Source organism: Nerophis lumbriciformis, linkage group LG04 (genome assembly GCF_033978685.3).
Source record: "Nerophis lumbriciformis linkage group LG04, RoL_Nlum_v2.1, whole genome shotgun sequence".
NCBI lineage: Eukaryota > Metazoa > Chordata > Actinopteri > Syngnathiformes > Syngnathidae > Nerophis > Nerophis lumbriciformis.
The window spans coordinates 22,459,502-22,477,662 of record NC_084551.2 but is presented as its reverse complement, the minus strand read 5'-3'; the positions used below and the strand labels follow the sequence as shown (position 1 = coordinate 22,477,662).

Genomic DNA, 18,161 nt, shown 5'->3' with positions numbered 1-18,161 from the left:
GACCCCTGTCCTAGTCCATAGACACCATAGCCCGTGTTTCCTCATGCTCTTTCGGCATTTCATCAGTAGAAGAGGACGCAAAATAGGATACCAGCGGCTTATCTTCTCTTTCTATCGTTGTTGCGCCCAGGCCTGTATGCCTTTCTACGTTTTTCCACAGGTTCTAACCTAGTCTATCTCCCTTCGAGGGCGCTCCTGATTTCCGGAATTGCATTTGGCTTGAGTCTTTTAAATATTTTCCATTCAGAAATAACGTGATGCGGGATGAAGATGCTATTAAACACATACTACACAAAAGTCTTCTGCAAGTGACATCCACAGGCTGATGCAGGCCCGCCCACTCGTTAGAAAAAAAGCTTAAAATTCCCAATTGTGTCTAATTTAGGGGGAATTTCACCTGTAGACATCAATTTTAGGTCCAGAAATATGAAACACGTGCCAATGTTGTCAGCATTAGAGACACCCTTTAAATGTCTGGCATAGGTATTTTGTAGCTTCCAGTACCTGCAGGAATTTGCTATTATGTCGTGATTGCATCAACTTCCGCAGATTCAGATAATTTTTTCGGGTCCTTGCAATTTTATCCAATCAGCACAACTTTACCACAAACTGTTAGTCTGCCCTCGCGTGCGTCATCATTTTGTTACAGATTTACGTCCTTGTTAAAACTCAGGCAATTAAGAAGTGCGTTGTTAAATCATTGTTTTATTTAATCTTTTGGTGTGTTGGGATTATAACAAAGCTGTGGACAGACTCCTAACATTACTTCAGCCATCTTGAATCATACACACAATTATATATTGCCGTACATTACACAATACGACGGTATCCGTATATTTGGCATGACGTTTGCCATTACGGTAAAATATTAATAGCATATTGGTAAAAAGACACACTGACGCAAAAAAAAAAAATCCCTCAAAACAACACAATTTATGTCACAACTTTTTTTTTTTAAATCTTCTACAAATTCAGCCATTTTAGGTCCCTGGATGGACTAAGTTTCTAACAAGATTAACTTCATCTTTCCATGTGTAGCTTTATGCGTAATACTTAAATGTAATTGCTCTAACAAGAAATACATACTGCAAAACTTAAGCATTTTACATGATCGCAAATCATAGTCTTGCAGTTGTGTAAGACTTCCTTGACAACATATTAGCTATTATCTGACATTAGAGGTGGTCTTTGTGAACCATTTGAAAATAATAATGAATATGTTTGATTTTGCAGTGGGCAAGAATGTATGAATAAGAAAGAAAACCATAAGAAATAATACAAGGATTTGTAATTATGGTTAATTACAGAGGTAATTATGGTTATTATCTTACAAACCCCGTTTCCATATGAGTTGGGAAATTGTGTTGGATGTAAATATAAACGGAATACAATGATTTGCAAATCCTTTTCAACCCTTATTCAATTGAATGCACTACATAGACAAGATATTTGATGTTCAAACTCATAAACTTAATTTTTTTTTTGCAAATAATAATTAACTTACAATTTCATGGCTGCAACACGTGCCAAAGTAGTTGGGAAAGGGCATGTTCACCACTGTGTTACATGGCCTTTCTTTTTAACAACACTCAGTAAACGTTTGGGAACTGAGGAGACACATTTTTTAAGCTTCTCAGGTGGAATTCTTTCCCATTCTTGCTTGATGTACAGCTTAAGTTGTTCAACAGTCCGGGGGTCTCCATTGTGGTATTTTAGGCTTCATAATGCGCCACACATTTTCAATGGGAGACAGGTCTGGACTACAGGCAGGCCAGTCTAGTACCCGCACTCTTTTACTATGAAGCCACGTTGATGTAACACGTGGCTTGGCATTGTCTTCCTGAAATAAGCAGGGGCGTCCATGGTAACGTTGCTTGGATGGCAACATATGCTGCTCCAAAACCTGTATGTACCTTTCAGCATTATTGGCGCCTTCACAGATGTGTAAGTTGCCCATGTCTTGGGCACTAATACACCCCCATACAATCACAGATGCTGGCTTTTCAACTTTGCGCCTATAACAATCCAGATGGTTCTTTTCCTCTTTGGTCCGAAGGACACGACGTCCACAGTTTCCAAAAACAATTTGAAATGTGGACTCGTCAGACCACAGAACACTTTTCCACTTTGTATCAGTCCATCTTAGATGAGCTCAGGCCCAGCGAAGCCGACGGCGTTTCTAGGTGTTGTTGATAAATGGTTTTCGCCTTGCATAGGAGAGTTTTAATTTGCACTTACAGATGTAGCGACCAACTGTAGTTACTGACAGTAGGTTTCTGAAGTGTTCCTGAGCCCATGTGGTGATATCCTTTACACACTGATGTCACTTGTTGATGCAGTACAGCCTGAGGGATCGAAGGTCACGGGTTTAGCTGCTTACGTGCAGTGATTTCTCCAGATTCTCTGAACCCTTTGATGATATTATGGACCGTAGATGGTGAAACCCCTAAATTCCTTGCAATAGCTGGTTGAGAAAGGTTTTCCTTAAACTGTTCAACAATTTGCTCACGCATTTGTTGACAAAGTGGTGACCCTCGCCCCATCCTTGTTTGTGAATGACTGAGCATTTCATGGAATCTACTTTTATACCCAATCATGGCACCCACCTGTTCCCAATTTGCCTGTTCACCTGTGGGATGTTCCAAATAAGTGTTTGATGAGCATTCCTCAACTTTATCAGTATTTATTGCCACCTTTCCCAACTTCTTTGTCACATGTTGCTGGCATCAAATTCTAAAGTTAATGATTATTTGCACAAAAAAAAAAAAGTTTATCAGTTTGAACATCAAATATGTTGTCTTTGTAGCATATTCAACTCAATATGGGTTGAAAATGATTCGCAAATCATTGTATTTCGTTTATATTTACATCTAACACAATTTCCCAACTCATATGGAAACAGGGTTTGTAATTACGGAGGTAATTATGGTTATTATCTTCAACAATACAGTCTGAGTTTGTCAAAATGCATGTCGGAGTTGATCACTTTTGTCCAGAAATGACCCCAAAAATGTGCTCTCTTACCCAATAAAGGACTACAAATGAGATTGCTTTATTGAGGAATAATTTCTATCGACCAGGAAATGTAATTATTTGTAACCCATCTCTTATGGGTTTTTAAAAAAATATTTTGTAGCATTCCTATGAAGAACATGTGACGTCCACTTTTATTTCAACACATCATGGCTTAACCATTGGTTTGACAAACCTGCTGGTCTTTAAATGTTTTAGGTTCTTAGGGGATGAAAGTTTGTTCTTGGGTCAGCAATGTCTATTTTACAAGTGTCAATGACTTAATAGACCTGCTGATGCCACAGCTTACTAAAAGACACCCTGGTGGTTGTCTGTTAAATGATGCATCAGTCGAGGTGCTGCAGACTGCAACCAACCTCGGCGGGCTGGTGTTAAGTGTGTGAACACGCACACACACTCACATTCAACAAACCTGAGAATTGTTTAACAGCACAAGTGAATTGATATACGTAAAATGCACACACACGACATTGACTATATTTGAATCTGCATATTTTTAAATACAAAAAGTGAAAATATAAAAACAGAATCTCAGACATTAAATGGAACTAACCTTGACAGACTGGTGGGGGTCCATCCATCTGTAGCCGCTCTCCAAGTCGACAGGTCAGAATCTCACTGCCTACCAAGGTGAAGCCTGGCAGGCACGAGTACCGAATAATGTCTCCTGAGAGGTCATTCACGCCCGCAAAAGAAAGAAACACAAACACACACACACACACAGGTCACAGGTGGGCATGGGGGGGGGAAAGAAATGCTCATAATTCACACTCAAGGCACGCATGCACAGGGTGCCTCTCCCTCACCACTAGCGCTCGGAACAGTAATCAAAAACACATTTTCTAATGAACAATGACATCCACTCTTCAGGCACTTCATATAAAGCAACGTGCAGTTTGATTTCCGCACCACCACACTGACACTGCCCTCCAATGAATATAGGTGACAAGATGCAAAAAGAAAGAACGGCTAGAAAGGGGAATTGCTAAAAATAAAACACAGACGAAGGTCTTCACATATAACATGAGGGATTAAATCACGACAAATAATTCAAACAAACCATGCAGCACTACGGTAGCCCACCGTGCCTTGAAAAACGGAACCATTCCTTATTTTGAAACAAAAGTATTGTTTGTCCCATATTATAGTGAGAATCAAAAATAGTCTGTTAAATGTTAATGGAATCGATGAATAACAGAGCGCTTTATATGACATTTTACTGCAAACGTACTCCTCCCGACCCTTTCCTGCTCTGTCACTAATGAGATAATAAAAAGGCAGAGGTAACCAAATCTGTTATTTTGAGGGCAAAGGGCATGGGTTCGATTCCCGGCCTAAGTTGTGGCAAGAAGGGTATCTAGAAGTAAACATGTAGTTAAATCCTCATGCCAATGTATTGCTGCTGTACACAGCCCCTAATGGGGAAAACGCCAAAAGACATGATTTATTATGTTAATTGTGCACTGAAAGATAACTTATCTGAACTTAATTACCGTATTTTTCGGAGTATAAGTCGCACCTGCCGAAAATGCATAATAAAGAAGGGAAAAAACATACATAAGTCGCACTGGAGCCCGGCCAAACTATGAAAAAAACTGTGACTTATAGTCCGAAAAATACGGTATGTTTAAACATAAATACACATGCATCTAGTTAAATTAAGGTTTGAGTCAAACAGCACACAATTAAGGACTTTCATATCTGGATTTTGGATATAACATTGGAAAAGCTTGTTCGTATCCCTTTTGAATGGTTCTAAGTTTGTAAGGAACTTGCATTTGTGGGATGAGCTTATACTTGAGTTGCGCCATGAAAAGTTTGCCAAATGTTCTTGGCCAACGCCTTCCATTAGCTCTTGTTTGATGTATTCAATAATTGTTTGAAGAAACAAGACAATTGAGCAATTTAACAATGTATTCATGGAGCAAAGAGGAAGCTCATGTGTAGAAGAATCTTATACAGTGACAACAACCAGGCACCTCTCCCTCATGATGGTCACCAGCCTGGTCACAAACTGCTGTGGGATAATATATAAGTAAGTATAATATAGTATACAAATAAAAATAAATAAATAAATAAATATATATATATATATATATATATATATATATATATATATATATATCACACGCTGGTAGGTGTAACGACAATCAGGTCAGCTGGCCCTGCCAACACGATGTCCCTCATTTATTTTTAAGGCATTGTCAACCCTATAATTAAATATTGATGTCATGACCCTAGGCCACAAGTCAGCAAATATGCAAAGAACACAAACCTATTTCAAAGTGCTCATCATCAGTTAGAACAGTGGCGTTGGCGACAGGAGGCGGCGGCTGACATGTTCTCAGTTGGTATGCTGTTGGAGAGGCGACATACATCATAAGTGAACCTAGATAAGATGGCAAATTGCTTCCTTTCACTGTTCATGACATCGAAATCCAGTTAACTAATTTAGCTGTGATGAAGAACACTTTGATTTTTAATCGAGTTCTTTTCAAAATGAGTGTTTTATTAGCAGTCAAAATTAAGCAAAAAAGGCTGTCTTCATTTGTGATAAAAATGAACTATGTCTCATGCTAATGTAAAAAAGGGGAAAGTCAAATAATGACGTTCTAATATGTAAAATGTGATTGTTACAATATAGAAGTATCAGTTTAATCTCCCACCCTTATTTTATGTTGTAATGGGAGAGCTAAAGATCTGACACAAAAAGGACCTTGTAAAATATACATACAACATGGACTTCACTTGGCTACAATAAAAGAAAACAGTACCGTAATAATTAAGCACAAAGAAGCCACTGGTACTGAAGTCACTGTGGAACTTGATGAGGATTTGGTTGGCAGTGGTAGAGACGGTTTCCTGTACAGATGTACCACTGAACTGACCGATCTGAGGCGAGGTCTGGTCAGGTCCATCCCTGCAATGTGAGATGAGCAGACAAAAAAACAAAACACTATTTAAAAAGCTCAACATAACACAAACGTTAGAAAATAACAGAATGATATTGGTATTCGATTCAACTTTTGGACGTTTTTCAAATCAGGAGTTGAATATTCTTAGTGCAACTGTAAAAAACAAAAAATGAAATACTATTGGAGTGGAACCTACTCTCAAATGTCTTAAGGTAAACAAGATTTAGAGTTCAACCATAATTTCTAGAAAAATACAATATCATCCAGTCCCTCTAGGAATTTGTAATGTTGCGATTGCGGCAATTCATACAAATTCAACCACAGCGCAGGAATTATGTGTATCCTTGTAGTTTGGTCCAGTTCCCGCAACTCCCTTGTACATTTTGGACAATCCTCGTCATTTTCGTCAATCAAATTTTGCGTGTCAACTGCGCCAATAACAATAATAATCGCCATTTGTCTCTCATTTGTCAACAAAAATCACTACAATAGCTCGCTTTGTAAAAGTTCCCGATTGTTGTGAACAAAATCAGTCTGTGGCCGGTAAAGTCAGGCCTTCAAAATAAAAGATGGCCACAGTCAGATGGAACGGGCCCCAGACGTGAGGCCCATAGACGGATTATGTGTTGTCTTGTAAAGGGCACCAAAATTAACAGTGTAACTGTTTTCTTGTCCTGTCTGACAACTAAGGGAATGAGTAAGGAAATCTCCTTAGAATTGAAATTGAGCGAAAACTCCCAAAATGAATGCTGATTAAATATAAAGGCTCTTGAAATGTGTTTTTAATGTGACCAGTGACCACGCATTTCAGTATGACACAGTTAGAGTAAAAAATACACTTAAATCACAAGTTTATGCAAAGTTAAAAAAAAACCTCAAAGTATCTCATCTTCTGTGCACATTTTAAATGGAGCTGCCGGAAAATAATGCATTTTAGGCAGCATCAATTACAAAAAAAAAGAAAAATCCTGTTCAATCATGAGGGACTGATTGTCACAGCATATCACTAAGCACATCTCACGCAACCTTATTTCAACCAGACTCCAAGGTTTAAATTTGTGCGTTTTGCTTTTTACAACACTTATTTTTGAAAAGGACAATGTTAACATTATTATCTAGTCTGCCTTTGCTACTTTGCGGTTCTCTTACTGCAGTCTCCGTACCTTGTGGATTTTAAAGTATCATTGACTACATTGAGTACTCATTGTCATTTTATGTTAAACTTAAGTGTTTGAAGAGCATAGAACAAGTTTATAAGTGTGTGAAAGCTGTGTGGAATCTTTGAAGGACTTATAAATATGTTAAATTCTATAATTTTCAAATAAATAATAAATGATAAATGGGTTGTACTTGTATAGCGCTTTTCTACCTTCAAGGTACTCAAAGCGCTTTGACACTACTTCCACATTTACCCATTCACACACACATTCACACACTGATGGAGGGAGCTGCCATGCAAGGCGCTAACCAGCACCCATCAGGAGCAAGGGTGAAGTGTCTTGCTCAGGACACAACGGACATGACGAGGTTGGTACTAGGTGGGGATTGAACAAGTCATAAAATAAATCATGTCCCTATTAGGTGGAAATTCATCTACCACGGGGTGCTTTAGAACGTAACCCCCACGATAATCGAGAGAATACTCTACAGCCTTTAGAGAACAATGTTTTAAGCACAATGAACCACAATTTATTTTAGTGCATTCCACTCTAGGCTTCTTTCACAGTGTTTCGAAGCCAAGTCTTTGGGTGTTTGGAAAAACAAAAAATATGAATGGGTTCCACATAATCATAAGACTCTACACATAAAGAGTCCTAATATAACGAATCAACGTAATGGCTATTCTTTTATAATTTAATCATAATGAAGGTAACTAAGTGTTGTTGGCATAGCAGTTTACACCCCTTAAGTGTGAACTTTTACTCACTGCAATGCGTTAAACCTCAGTGGATGGCAACCTATGTCCTGTTCACTGACATAGGCTAGCACCCTTGTTAACGTACTGCTCAACCACACGATCCTAAAGTAGTATGAAAGTAGGCAAGCGTGCTCTGAAGTTGAAAAAGTTAAAAGTGTACGACAGGAACAGTCTGTGAAATTTTATTTTGGCATAGTGCCAGGGGTGGGTGAGATATCCGAGCTTGAACGCCCTGAATGTTGTCAAGATGTGTGTTTCTGAGTAGTCGCTTGGACAGCATCCACTTTGACAGTTGGAGTTGCAGCCCGAGCTGAAGAAACTTCTATAGGTCCTCCAACTAAGTGTTGAAAGAAGTGTGAAATTGACAAGTGACACTGTTTTGAGATGTCACTTCAAAATCGAGCTAAGTGTGATGGTGAAGGTGATTTATGGATACAAACAGTTGATATGAGCTGCCTGTGCTGGTTGGGGTCAGAGATGGTGAATACATATTTGAGAGGAGTACAAAGTCAATCTGCTTTACCACTGCCTCTTCTCAGCATGACAGCAGACATAGCTCAGACACCTACTGTAATTACCAGACTGTCTCTAGAACACCTCTCTGTGGAAATACTGTACATTCAAACCTGAGAGTCCAGGTGCATAATTAAAACACACATATGGTTTAACCTGTTCTGGAGGATCAATGATACCCAATGAGCTGGAGGACAATAGGTAACATGTAAGAAGGAGGTGTACAACCAGGGCTAAACAATATGAATGCGTGTACAAATAAATAATACATTATACACATGGCATCCATGCATGTGTGAACATCTGATCCATGGAACAACATAAATCAAAGGGGAAGGATTAAGTGTTGATACTGCGCAATGCCATAGCCAGTAAGCAGTTTAGTAGTACATTGAATTGCTCAAGGGCAACTTTCCTCACTGAATAACAATGTTTTGGTCCTCTAGGCGTCTCCAGCCTTCACAGCCAAAAGGTCTCGGTCAACCCGTGCTGATGCCCACTTAAAGTCTAAAATCTGGCATTTTGGCAAGTGTGAGTGCTCTTATTGCACCCATAGTCTTCTCCCTTGGCACGATTGGAAAAGCCGGGCCAGAGACCGGCACAGTTGGCAATGCGTGTACACTTGCCCAAGCATAGCTTTGTCGAGTCATTGAAAGACTATAATGTGATCACTCTTCACCTACTCTCAATTATAACCACCACATTAATTTCCAACTTCCGGTTCCGGTCACCGTGCGTGACTGCTCGCTGACTGTTCGCTGTTTCGAAAAAGCTAAGTATCGTTCTATTTGTGTGCTTTTAAATTGTTCTGCAGCTTTCTTTATTACTTTCTCAACATATTTAGTAGTACTATTTAACTTGCAAATCACCCGATCTCTGTCTCTCCACCCCTCCCGCAGCTAGCTAGCAGCTAGCTGCTAAGCTAACGAAGCTAGCGCGGAGAAAGGCGTCGCCGGGCGCCGGTCAGAAGGAGTCTACTCCTGCACACCGTGACCAGGACTTCTCGGAAGACAGCAGGAACTTCACTCGGTGACAGAAAACACCGTGAGTATGGCTTCCTGCGCGTCTTGCACCTTACTCACGGAGAGGCTGGCTCTGCTAGAGGGCCGTGTCCGCCAGTTAGAGCAGAGTAATCTCGTAACTTTAGATGTTGCGGACACATCTGCTAGCGTTAGCTGTAGCGAGCTAACTAGCCCAGCCTGTAGCAGTCCTAAGCGGCCTACAAGCTACGGTGTACCGGTTGAGACGCAAAATAGATTTAGCTCTTTAGCTAGTCCTACACCCCAGTCTACCGGGCACCACACCTTAGTCATAGGGGACTCCATCACCCGAAACATAAAGCTTAGCAAACCAGCCACAATTAAGTGCATCCCGGGGGCCCGAGCACCTGACATAGAGGCTAATCTTAGGGAGCTAACTCGCAACAGGCCTAGTAAACACGTACGACAGGCTAATCGCACCACTAGTTATGCGAATATAGTTGTACACGTTGGCTCCAATGACACTAGAATGAGACAGTCAGAGATTACAAAGAGAAACATAGCCAGGACTTGTGATCTCGCTAGAAAGATGTCCAGGCATCGAGTAATTGTCTCTGGCCCCCTGCCTGCGAGAGGCAATGATGAGAGATATAGCAGATTAGTCTCGCTTAACAAGTGGCTGGCTAGCTTCTGTAGACAACAGGGACTAACGTTTATTGATAATTGGCCCTCTTTCTGGGGCAAACCAGGCTTGCTGATGAGGGACGGCCTTCACCCTAACCAGGAAGGCGCCATCATCCTGTCTAAGAATATAGACTACTGTTTAAGTCACATTTGACTAACTACACTAGAGCAAGCCCGGTCACAGGCAATTACAGAGCCTGCTAGTCCGGGTGAGGAGTCAGTTAAGCTAGAACTAGCCAGCACCAGGCTGGATAATTCCTGTACGCATAGCAATTTTCTTAGAATAACACACAACTCACATAATGTGTTTTCTGTTGTGAATGTGTCCGGGGTAGATATGCATTCTACTGAGGTGGCAAATCATGATGCGTTCAGTCGATCGCAGCATCAAGCAAACAATCTGAAAATTCCCGTCGTATCAATTCCTAGATATGGTCGAAACTATTTAAAGTTTGAGACACTTGTGATTTAGGGCTATATAAATAAAGATTGATTGATTGATTGATTCTATAATAGAAATAAATATAAAGATTAAAACTAATACACAAAGTTAAAACCTACTGTATGCAGAGGTGGGTAGAGTAGCCAGAAATTGTACTCAAGTAAGAGTACTGTTACTTTAGAGATGTATTACTCAAGTAAAAGTAAGGAGTAGTCACCCAAATATTTACTTGAGTAAAAGTAAAAAGTATGTTGTGAAAAAACTACTCAAGTACTGAGTAACTGATGAGTAACCGGTTCATTTAATGATGACGGCAACAAATAATGCACAAAAACATAAAAATAGCAATGAGCAAATTCAGAGCCAGGAATATCTCTTAAGCAACTAAAACAAATAAATGATAAATGGGTTGTACTTGTATAGCGCTTTTCTACCTTCAAGGTACTCAAAGCGCTTTGACACTACTTCCACATTTACCCATTCACACACACATTCACACACCGATGGAGGGAGCTGCCATGCAAGGCGCTAACCAGCACCCATCAGGAGCAAGGGTGAAGTGTCTTGCTCAGGACACAACGGACATGACGAGGTTGGTACTAGGTGGGGATTGAACCAGGGACCCTCGGGTCGCGCACGGCCACTCTTCCACTGCGCCACGCCGCCCATACACAATAATATATTAAATAATAATACATTAAAATAAAAAAAAAATTAAGGCAAATTGAGCCACAATAACTTAACAGCACCATAGGCTCAGTAGGCATTCATTGATTGATTGATTGAAACTTGTGATTAGTAGATTGCACAGTACAGTACATATTCCGTACAATTGACCACTAAATGGTAACACCCCAATAAGTTTTTCAACGTTAATCAATTACTTAATAAATGACCAAGTCGAGGTGATCTACCTCATATATTTATATATATACACACATATCATATATATATATATATATATATATATATATATATATACATATACACAGTATATACTGTATATATAGTACACAGCCTCTTCACCACCAAGACTCCTACAGTGCCTCCTCGCGGCCACACACGGTAACTGGGACCTCGCGGTCTCAGGCTAAACTGTAGGGGATCTAGGAGCAGCAGTGGGCCCCAGAGGCGAGGTGTGCAGGCCCACCGGTGTGTGGACACGCCCTGGCATCCGCCAACCACTGCCCCATCTATGGGTCAAATAGTCGTCATCCCCCCTTCCCCCCTACCCGCTGCCTTGTGGTACCTTTGGGAGAAGGAAAGGCTATGGGAGTAAACCCAGACAGAAAATCAGGAGTGGAGCCCCTGAGGCGGCTGGGTGTCATTGCTGACCCCCTGCCGGCAGCTCCTGCAGCCAAGCCGATGCCAGATGTATTGCCTTGCTTTCCTCTGGGCCACATCGTCACGGCCGAGAGGTGGATCTTGATATCTGGGCAACCCAATATCTCCATACTTTCTGCCCAGGCTTGCGCCATGGAGAGGTCACTCCAGCCTCCCCCCTAAAGGGAGGAAACAACATGGAAGCTGGCAGTCTTAAGTTCCACCCGATTGGCGCCAACTTCGACGGTGGGAGGAATCATTGACTACTGATTGGCCACCGCCCGCCTCAAGCCCGGCAGCCCCCGGTCAATTAGGTGCCAACCCGCCAGAGCCCGCGTCATCCTGGCGGGGAATAGGGTAAAGCATGGCTAGCAAACGTCAACAATTGCACCAAAGATGATCAGAAAAAAAGCGTAAACTGAGAGAAAAAAAACGAAGATACCAGCTCTTTGAGTATCAAGCTGGAATGTCAGAACAATGCGCACAGGGCTCTTGGACAGTCTTGATCTCATTGGCGACTCGCGCAAGACCTCTATCATTGACCGTGAGCTCCACCGACTTAATGTCGACATTGCTACGCTCCAAGAGACACGTCTTGCTGACTTTGGCTCTCTGAAGGAAAAACACTATACTTTCTTCTGGCAGGGAAAGAGTGCAGAGAAAACCTGGGAATATGGTGTGGGATTTGCAGTGAAAAACACTCTGCTTCTCATGATGGACCCACCGACAGAAGGCTCTGAGCGGATCCTTGTAATCCCCCTTTCTACCAGCAGCGGACCAGCATACCTGTTGTGTGCTTATGCCTCGACCCTCTGCTCACCACCAGAGTCAAAAGACAAGTTCTATGAGGAGCTCGACGCGGCTGTCAACACCATCCCGAAAAATGAGCATCTGCTCCTTCTGGGAGACTTCAATGCCAGGGTAGGTGCTGACCACAAATCCTGGCCAGACTGCCTTGGTCACTTTGGAGTGGGGAGGATGAACAAAAATGGACAACGTCTACTAGAGCTGTTCTGCTACCACCAGCTCTGCATCACGAACACCTTCTTCCAGACTAAGCCTCTGCACCGGGTATCCTGGAGACATCCCAGATCTAAACATTGGCACCAGCTCGACATCATCATCACGAGGCGAGAGGCCCTTAACAGCGTGCTTCTCACAAGGACGTTTCACAGTGCTGACTGCGACACGGACCATTTTCTAGTCCTCAGCAAGGTCAAGCTTCGACCAAAACAGATCTATCACACCAAGCAGAAGGCCCGTCCACGCATCAATGCCAGTCGTTATACCAACCCGGCTGTCACACAACGCTTCCTCACCTCCCTTGACCAAGCACTCTGTGGACCATCAATCAGGCAAAGTGCTGTGGACAAATGGAAATGCTTGCGTGATACCATCTACGACCAAGCCATTGCAACATATGGGAAAAGAACGAGAAGAAATGCAGACTGGTTTGAGGCTAGTGCTGCAGTGATGGAGCCAGTTATAGAGGCAAAGCGTACCGCTTTCCTCAAACACAAGGGAAACCCCTCACAGAGGAACCTTGACGCCTTGAGAAAGGCCAAGAGCGAAGCCCAGCGAATGGCACGTAGCTGTGCCAACAACTACTGGCTCGAGCTCTCCTCAAACATGCAAAGGGCCTCGTTACTGCTGCACCTTCACGATCTCCTCTGCCTCTGTTGGAAAGATGGAGCCGTCCCCCAGGATCTGCGTGACTCCAAGATTGTCACACTGTACAAGAACAAGGGAGACCGTAGGGACTGTAATAATTACCGCGGCATCTCCCTGCTTAACATCGTGGGGAAAGTCTTCGCTCGTGTCGCCCTTGCTAGAATATAATGAATATACATGCATGTTTAACATATAGATTCCTTTCTTTCATGAAAACAAGAATATAAGTTGGTGTATTACCTGATTCTGATGACTTGCATTGATTGGAATCAGACAGTAGTGCTGATAATGTCCACGTTTTCAAATGGATGAGAAAAAAAGTTTCTCCTTTCTGTCTAATACCACATGAAAGTGGTTGGTTTTTGGCATCTTATTTGTCCAGCTTCCATATTCGTTTTTATACACTTTACAAGAAATACATTGGCGGCAAACTCCGTAGCTTGCTAGCTTGTTTGCGCTGGCTTTTCAGAGACTCTTATTTTGTTAGCACATTATTGTGAAGACAGGAACTGTGCGGTCAGTCTTTAGGCTTTTGACTAGAGGTACGGTTGAAATAAAAAAGTGTCTTTTTTCCTTCACACTTTTGATTGATTGATTGAAACTTTTATTAGTAGATTGCACAGTACAGTACATATTCCGTACAATTGACCACTAAATGGTAACACCCGAATAAGTTTTTCAACTTGTTTAAGTCGGGGTCCACGTGTGACGGTCATGTGACCGCCTGGCTCTGTTTGATTGGTCCAACGTCACCAGGGACTGCATCTGATTGGTGAAACAGAGTCAAACGTCACCAGTGACTGCATCTGATTGGTGAAACGGAGTCAAACGTCACCAGTGACTGCATCTGATTGGTGAAACGGAGTCAAACGTCACCAGTGACTGCATCTGATTGGTGAAACGCAGGCATGCCATAGATTCTACTTTGAAGGTCTGTCTGACAAACCAAAACAAACAAAGCGTGCATTAACAGATCGAAAAAAATCAGTAGTGAGTAGTGAGCTGAATGTAGATAAATTGAGCGGAGTGAAAGTAGTGTTTCTTCTCCATAAATATACTCAAGTAAAAGTATGTTGCATTAAAACTACTCTTAGAAGTACAATTTATCCCAAAAGTTACTCAAGTAGATGTAACGGAGTAAATGTAGCGCGTTACTACCCACCTCTGACTGCATGACATGCTCTTTCATTTACAAGTACAGTGAATCCCCACACACAACAACACGTGGCTGCCACATTTCCCTAATGTCATGTCATTACACTCTATATAGCCACTGTATGCTATAAAAATACATTTTGTAATATATTTATGTATATGCAACACTAAATTGACCCTAGTGTGTGAAGGTGAGTGTGAATGATGTCTGTCTATCTGTGTTGGCCCTGTAATGGGGTTGGCGACTTGTCCAGGGTGTACCCCACCTTCCGCCCAATTGCAGCTGAGATTGGCTCCAGCGACCCCCCGCGACCCCGAAAGGGACAAGCGGTAGAAAATGGATGGATGGATGGATTTATGTATATACACAATGTATAATTGGAATGTGTCTGCTCGCTTGGGAAACAACAATCCTTATCTTCAATTCGGCTCCCTCAAATGTCTTTGGTGAAGGCCATGCTGCAAACATCCCAGGAGACATCACAGTGATACCCGCACTGAAATCCCTCCCTCTTTCAACAACACCTGGGGAGTTTGCCATGCCTGCAGAGCTACTACAGGCCTGTAGACATAACACACACACCATGGACCATGGGCTGCACATTTGCACACATACTCTAACCCCCGTCCCATGCCTTTGCCACCGCTTAACTACTTATGAGCAATGGACAGCTGGAGCCGTGCCAGAAGGCCCGCAGCTTTGTCACTGGAGGCCCCTAGCCCCTTCCCTCCTGTTGCAAGTCTTGTGGTTTCTGTATTGTAACATGCGTATGTGTGCCTATTTTTTTTTTTTCCTGGCCCCAGATTGAGCACCCCCCTATAAGAGCCCAGCCTGGGATTGACTTTTTTTTTTACTCATTCGCTCCCCCCTTCGTGCGTAAACCTTTTTCTCACCTTTTACGGTGTGCCGTGAGTGGCGACACATTCACGTTCCTGTTCTGTCACTCTGTACAATGTGTGTCTGCTCTTAAAAGAGTTTGTGCTTTAAATGATATTTTGTTGTACTTGTGCAATGACAATAATGTTCTTTGCTTTCTTACTTCCCAGATTATGGGAAGTAATGGATACCTAAGTTATATTCTTTAACTAAAAAGTGAAGGGCATGTACGGTGGAAACTTGTTTGCAATAAAGCATGGCTGCCGAACACCCACCTGGAAAGATCGCAATACCTGCACTTGCAGCATATACTGCTAAAAGAAAAAACGGAAATTAAAGGAAGAAAAGAAAGATGTCTAAAAAAACTCCAAAGAAGAGCCAAAACTCAAATAAATATTTGTCCTGCATATTAAAGATGGAGGACAATACGGGCCAGTCTTGGACGCGCAAGTGGTTATTTTCCTTCTAGACAGGCAAGCTAATGTTCCATCCATCCATCTTCTTACGCTTATCCGAGGGTGGGTTGATGGGACAGCAGCCTAAGCAGAAAAGTCCAGACTTCTCTCTCCCCAGCTACGTCGTCCAGGATCCCGAGGCATCCCCAGACCAGCCGGGACACATAATCTCCCCAAAGTGTCCTGGGTCTTCCCCATGGCCTTTTATCGGTCGGATGTGCCCGAAACACCTCCCCAGAGAGGCGCCTGTGGGGTATTCTGACCAGATTCCCGGACCACCTCATCTGGCTCCTCTCGATGTGGAGGAGCAGCGGCTTTACTTTGAGCCCCTCTCTAATGACAGGGAGAGCCCCCCCACCCGACGGAGGAACCTAATTTCGGCTGATTGTGCCCGTGATCTTGTCCTTTCGGTCATAATCCAAAACTCATCACCATAAGTGAGGATGGAAACGTAGACCGACTGGTAAATTGAGAGCTTTGCCTTCCGGCTCAGCTCCTTCTTCACCACGACAAATTGATGCAGGGACCGCATCACTGAAGACGCCGCACCGATCCACCTGTCGATCTCACGATCCACTCTTCCCGCACTCGTGAACAAGACTCCAAGGTACTTGAACTCCTCTACTTGCGGAAAGATCTCCTCCATAATCCGGAGATGCCACTCCACCCTTTTCCTGGCGAGAACCAGTACTCTTAACAGTATGAGATGCTACCTCAGTAGAAGCATTCAAGTCCCATCTTAAAACTGATTTATACACCTGAGCCTTTAAACAGACCCATTTTTTGACCAGTAGATCTGCCGTTTCTCTTTTCTGCTCTGCCCCCCTCTCCACACACGGATCAGTTTCCATGGAGGATGCGCTAGCTGTTCCAAGTCCAAACCCGGGGTGGACCACACTTTTGTGCATCAATTGGTGACATCTCTGTGCTGCTGACTTGTCTCCATTCAAGATGATCTCCTGCTGGCCTCACTATGGACTGGACTCTCATGTTTTTAACCGTATCTTCTTGCTAAACGTTGATTAATTGATTGATTTATTGATAGTTTATTTAAAATATTATTCATTATCAATTTATTTAAATGTATTTATTTTAGCCATGCGTAATTGTATGTAAAATAATTGTTATCAGTTTTTATGAGTCCCATCTTTTGCAGTGTATTTGATTCGTATTTATTTTTGTAATCAGCCTGATTTAAACTTTGACACCAATCTTTGTGATTAACACATGGTTTCATATCATTTGACAAGGTTTAATATAATTATTGAATACGATTAAGTTTACTATCCATCAATCCATTTCCTACCGCTTGTCCCTTTCCTTAGTTTTTGCTCTTACATTAACAGTGCTATATGGATGGTAAATGTAGTGTTAGCTGTATTTGGATATTTTATAAGTGCTTTATAAGCGGATGACAGTAACCCCATACACATGCATTGTTATCCGCCTCATACTAGCAGTTACTTAGAATGCACAAAAAAAGGAAAGGCATGTGTTTTGTCTTACGTACGGATTGTGGATGATAGGCAAAATAGTGCAGTTTCCCATTAAATAAATCCAACAAATATAGTTTTTAGTGGACTCGGTAACATAGGTCCTTTTAAACTGATGTACTACTTATTACTACTACTTGCAGTACTCCTATTAAACTACATAATATCTCACTAATGCAACATATACTCTAAAATTGTACCAAATTAAAAAGGTGGGTGTCTGTCAGGTAACTTTTTAATCATCTACTTATGGAAGGTGCTGTCCCTTTTTAATTAGATACATTTCTACATCTGGGAAGTAATGCCAGTATAATTTAGAGAATGTGTGGGAGGTCACTTTTCTCAAACGAGAAAAGAAAGATAAATGTGAAAAGACTGCCTGATGTAAAAACACTATTTCTTTGTAAGAGAATAGCATTTCATTACAGGCACTTTCACAGGGCCGTCTCATTCACTTGATTGATGTATACTAAATGCATTCCAGCATGTGTGTGTGTTCCCTTAATATCTCATATATAAAAAAGAAAAACAAGAAAAAAAAAAGCTCCCGGTAGTTTCATTTCAGAGTGATCAGCAAAATGGGAGACAGCAGTCAGGGAAGTGAAATGTGGCCATGAGAGGACAACGCGTTTATGTGTTTTTTATGTGAAAGCAGCAGTTGCCAGCATCTCCCTTCTGCCATATCATCAATGGTAGGTAATC

At 42.0% G+C, this 18,161-nt stretch overlaps 1 protein-coding gene across 2 annotated transcripts in view; it reads right to left on the bottom strand.

Moving 5' to 3' along the window:
- Nucleotides 1-18,161, bottom strand: part of LOC133597770 (CUB and sushi domain-containing protein 3-like) — a 589,433-nt gene that overhangs the window by 186,483 nt on the left and 384,789 nt on the right. For both annotated transcript variants that reach the window (XM_061950753.2, XM_061950761.2), the window contains exons 44-46: nucleotides 5,808-5,953; nucleotides 5,309-5,389; nucleotides 3,587-3,700 (exon numbers count right to left, since the gene is read on the bottom strand). In XM_061950753.2, the coding sequence (XP_061806737.1) occupies nucleotides 3,587-3,700; nucleotides 5,309-5,389; nucleotides 5,808-5,953 (341 nt within the window). The remainder of the gene's footprint in view (nucleotides 1-3,586; nucleotides 3,701-5,308; nucleotides 5,390-5,807; nucleotides 5,954-18,161) is intronic.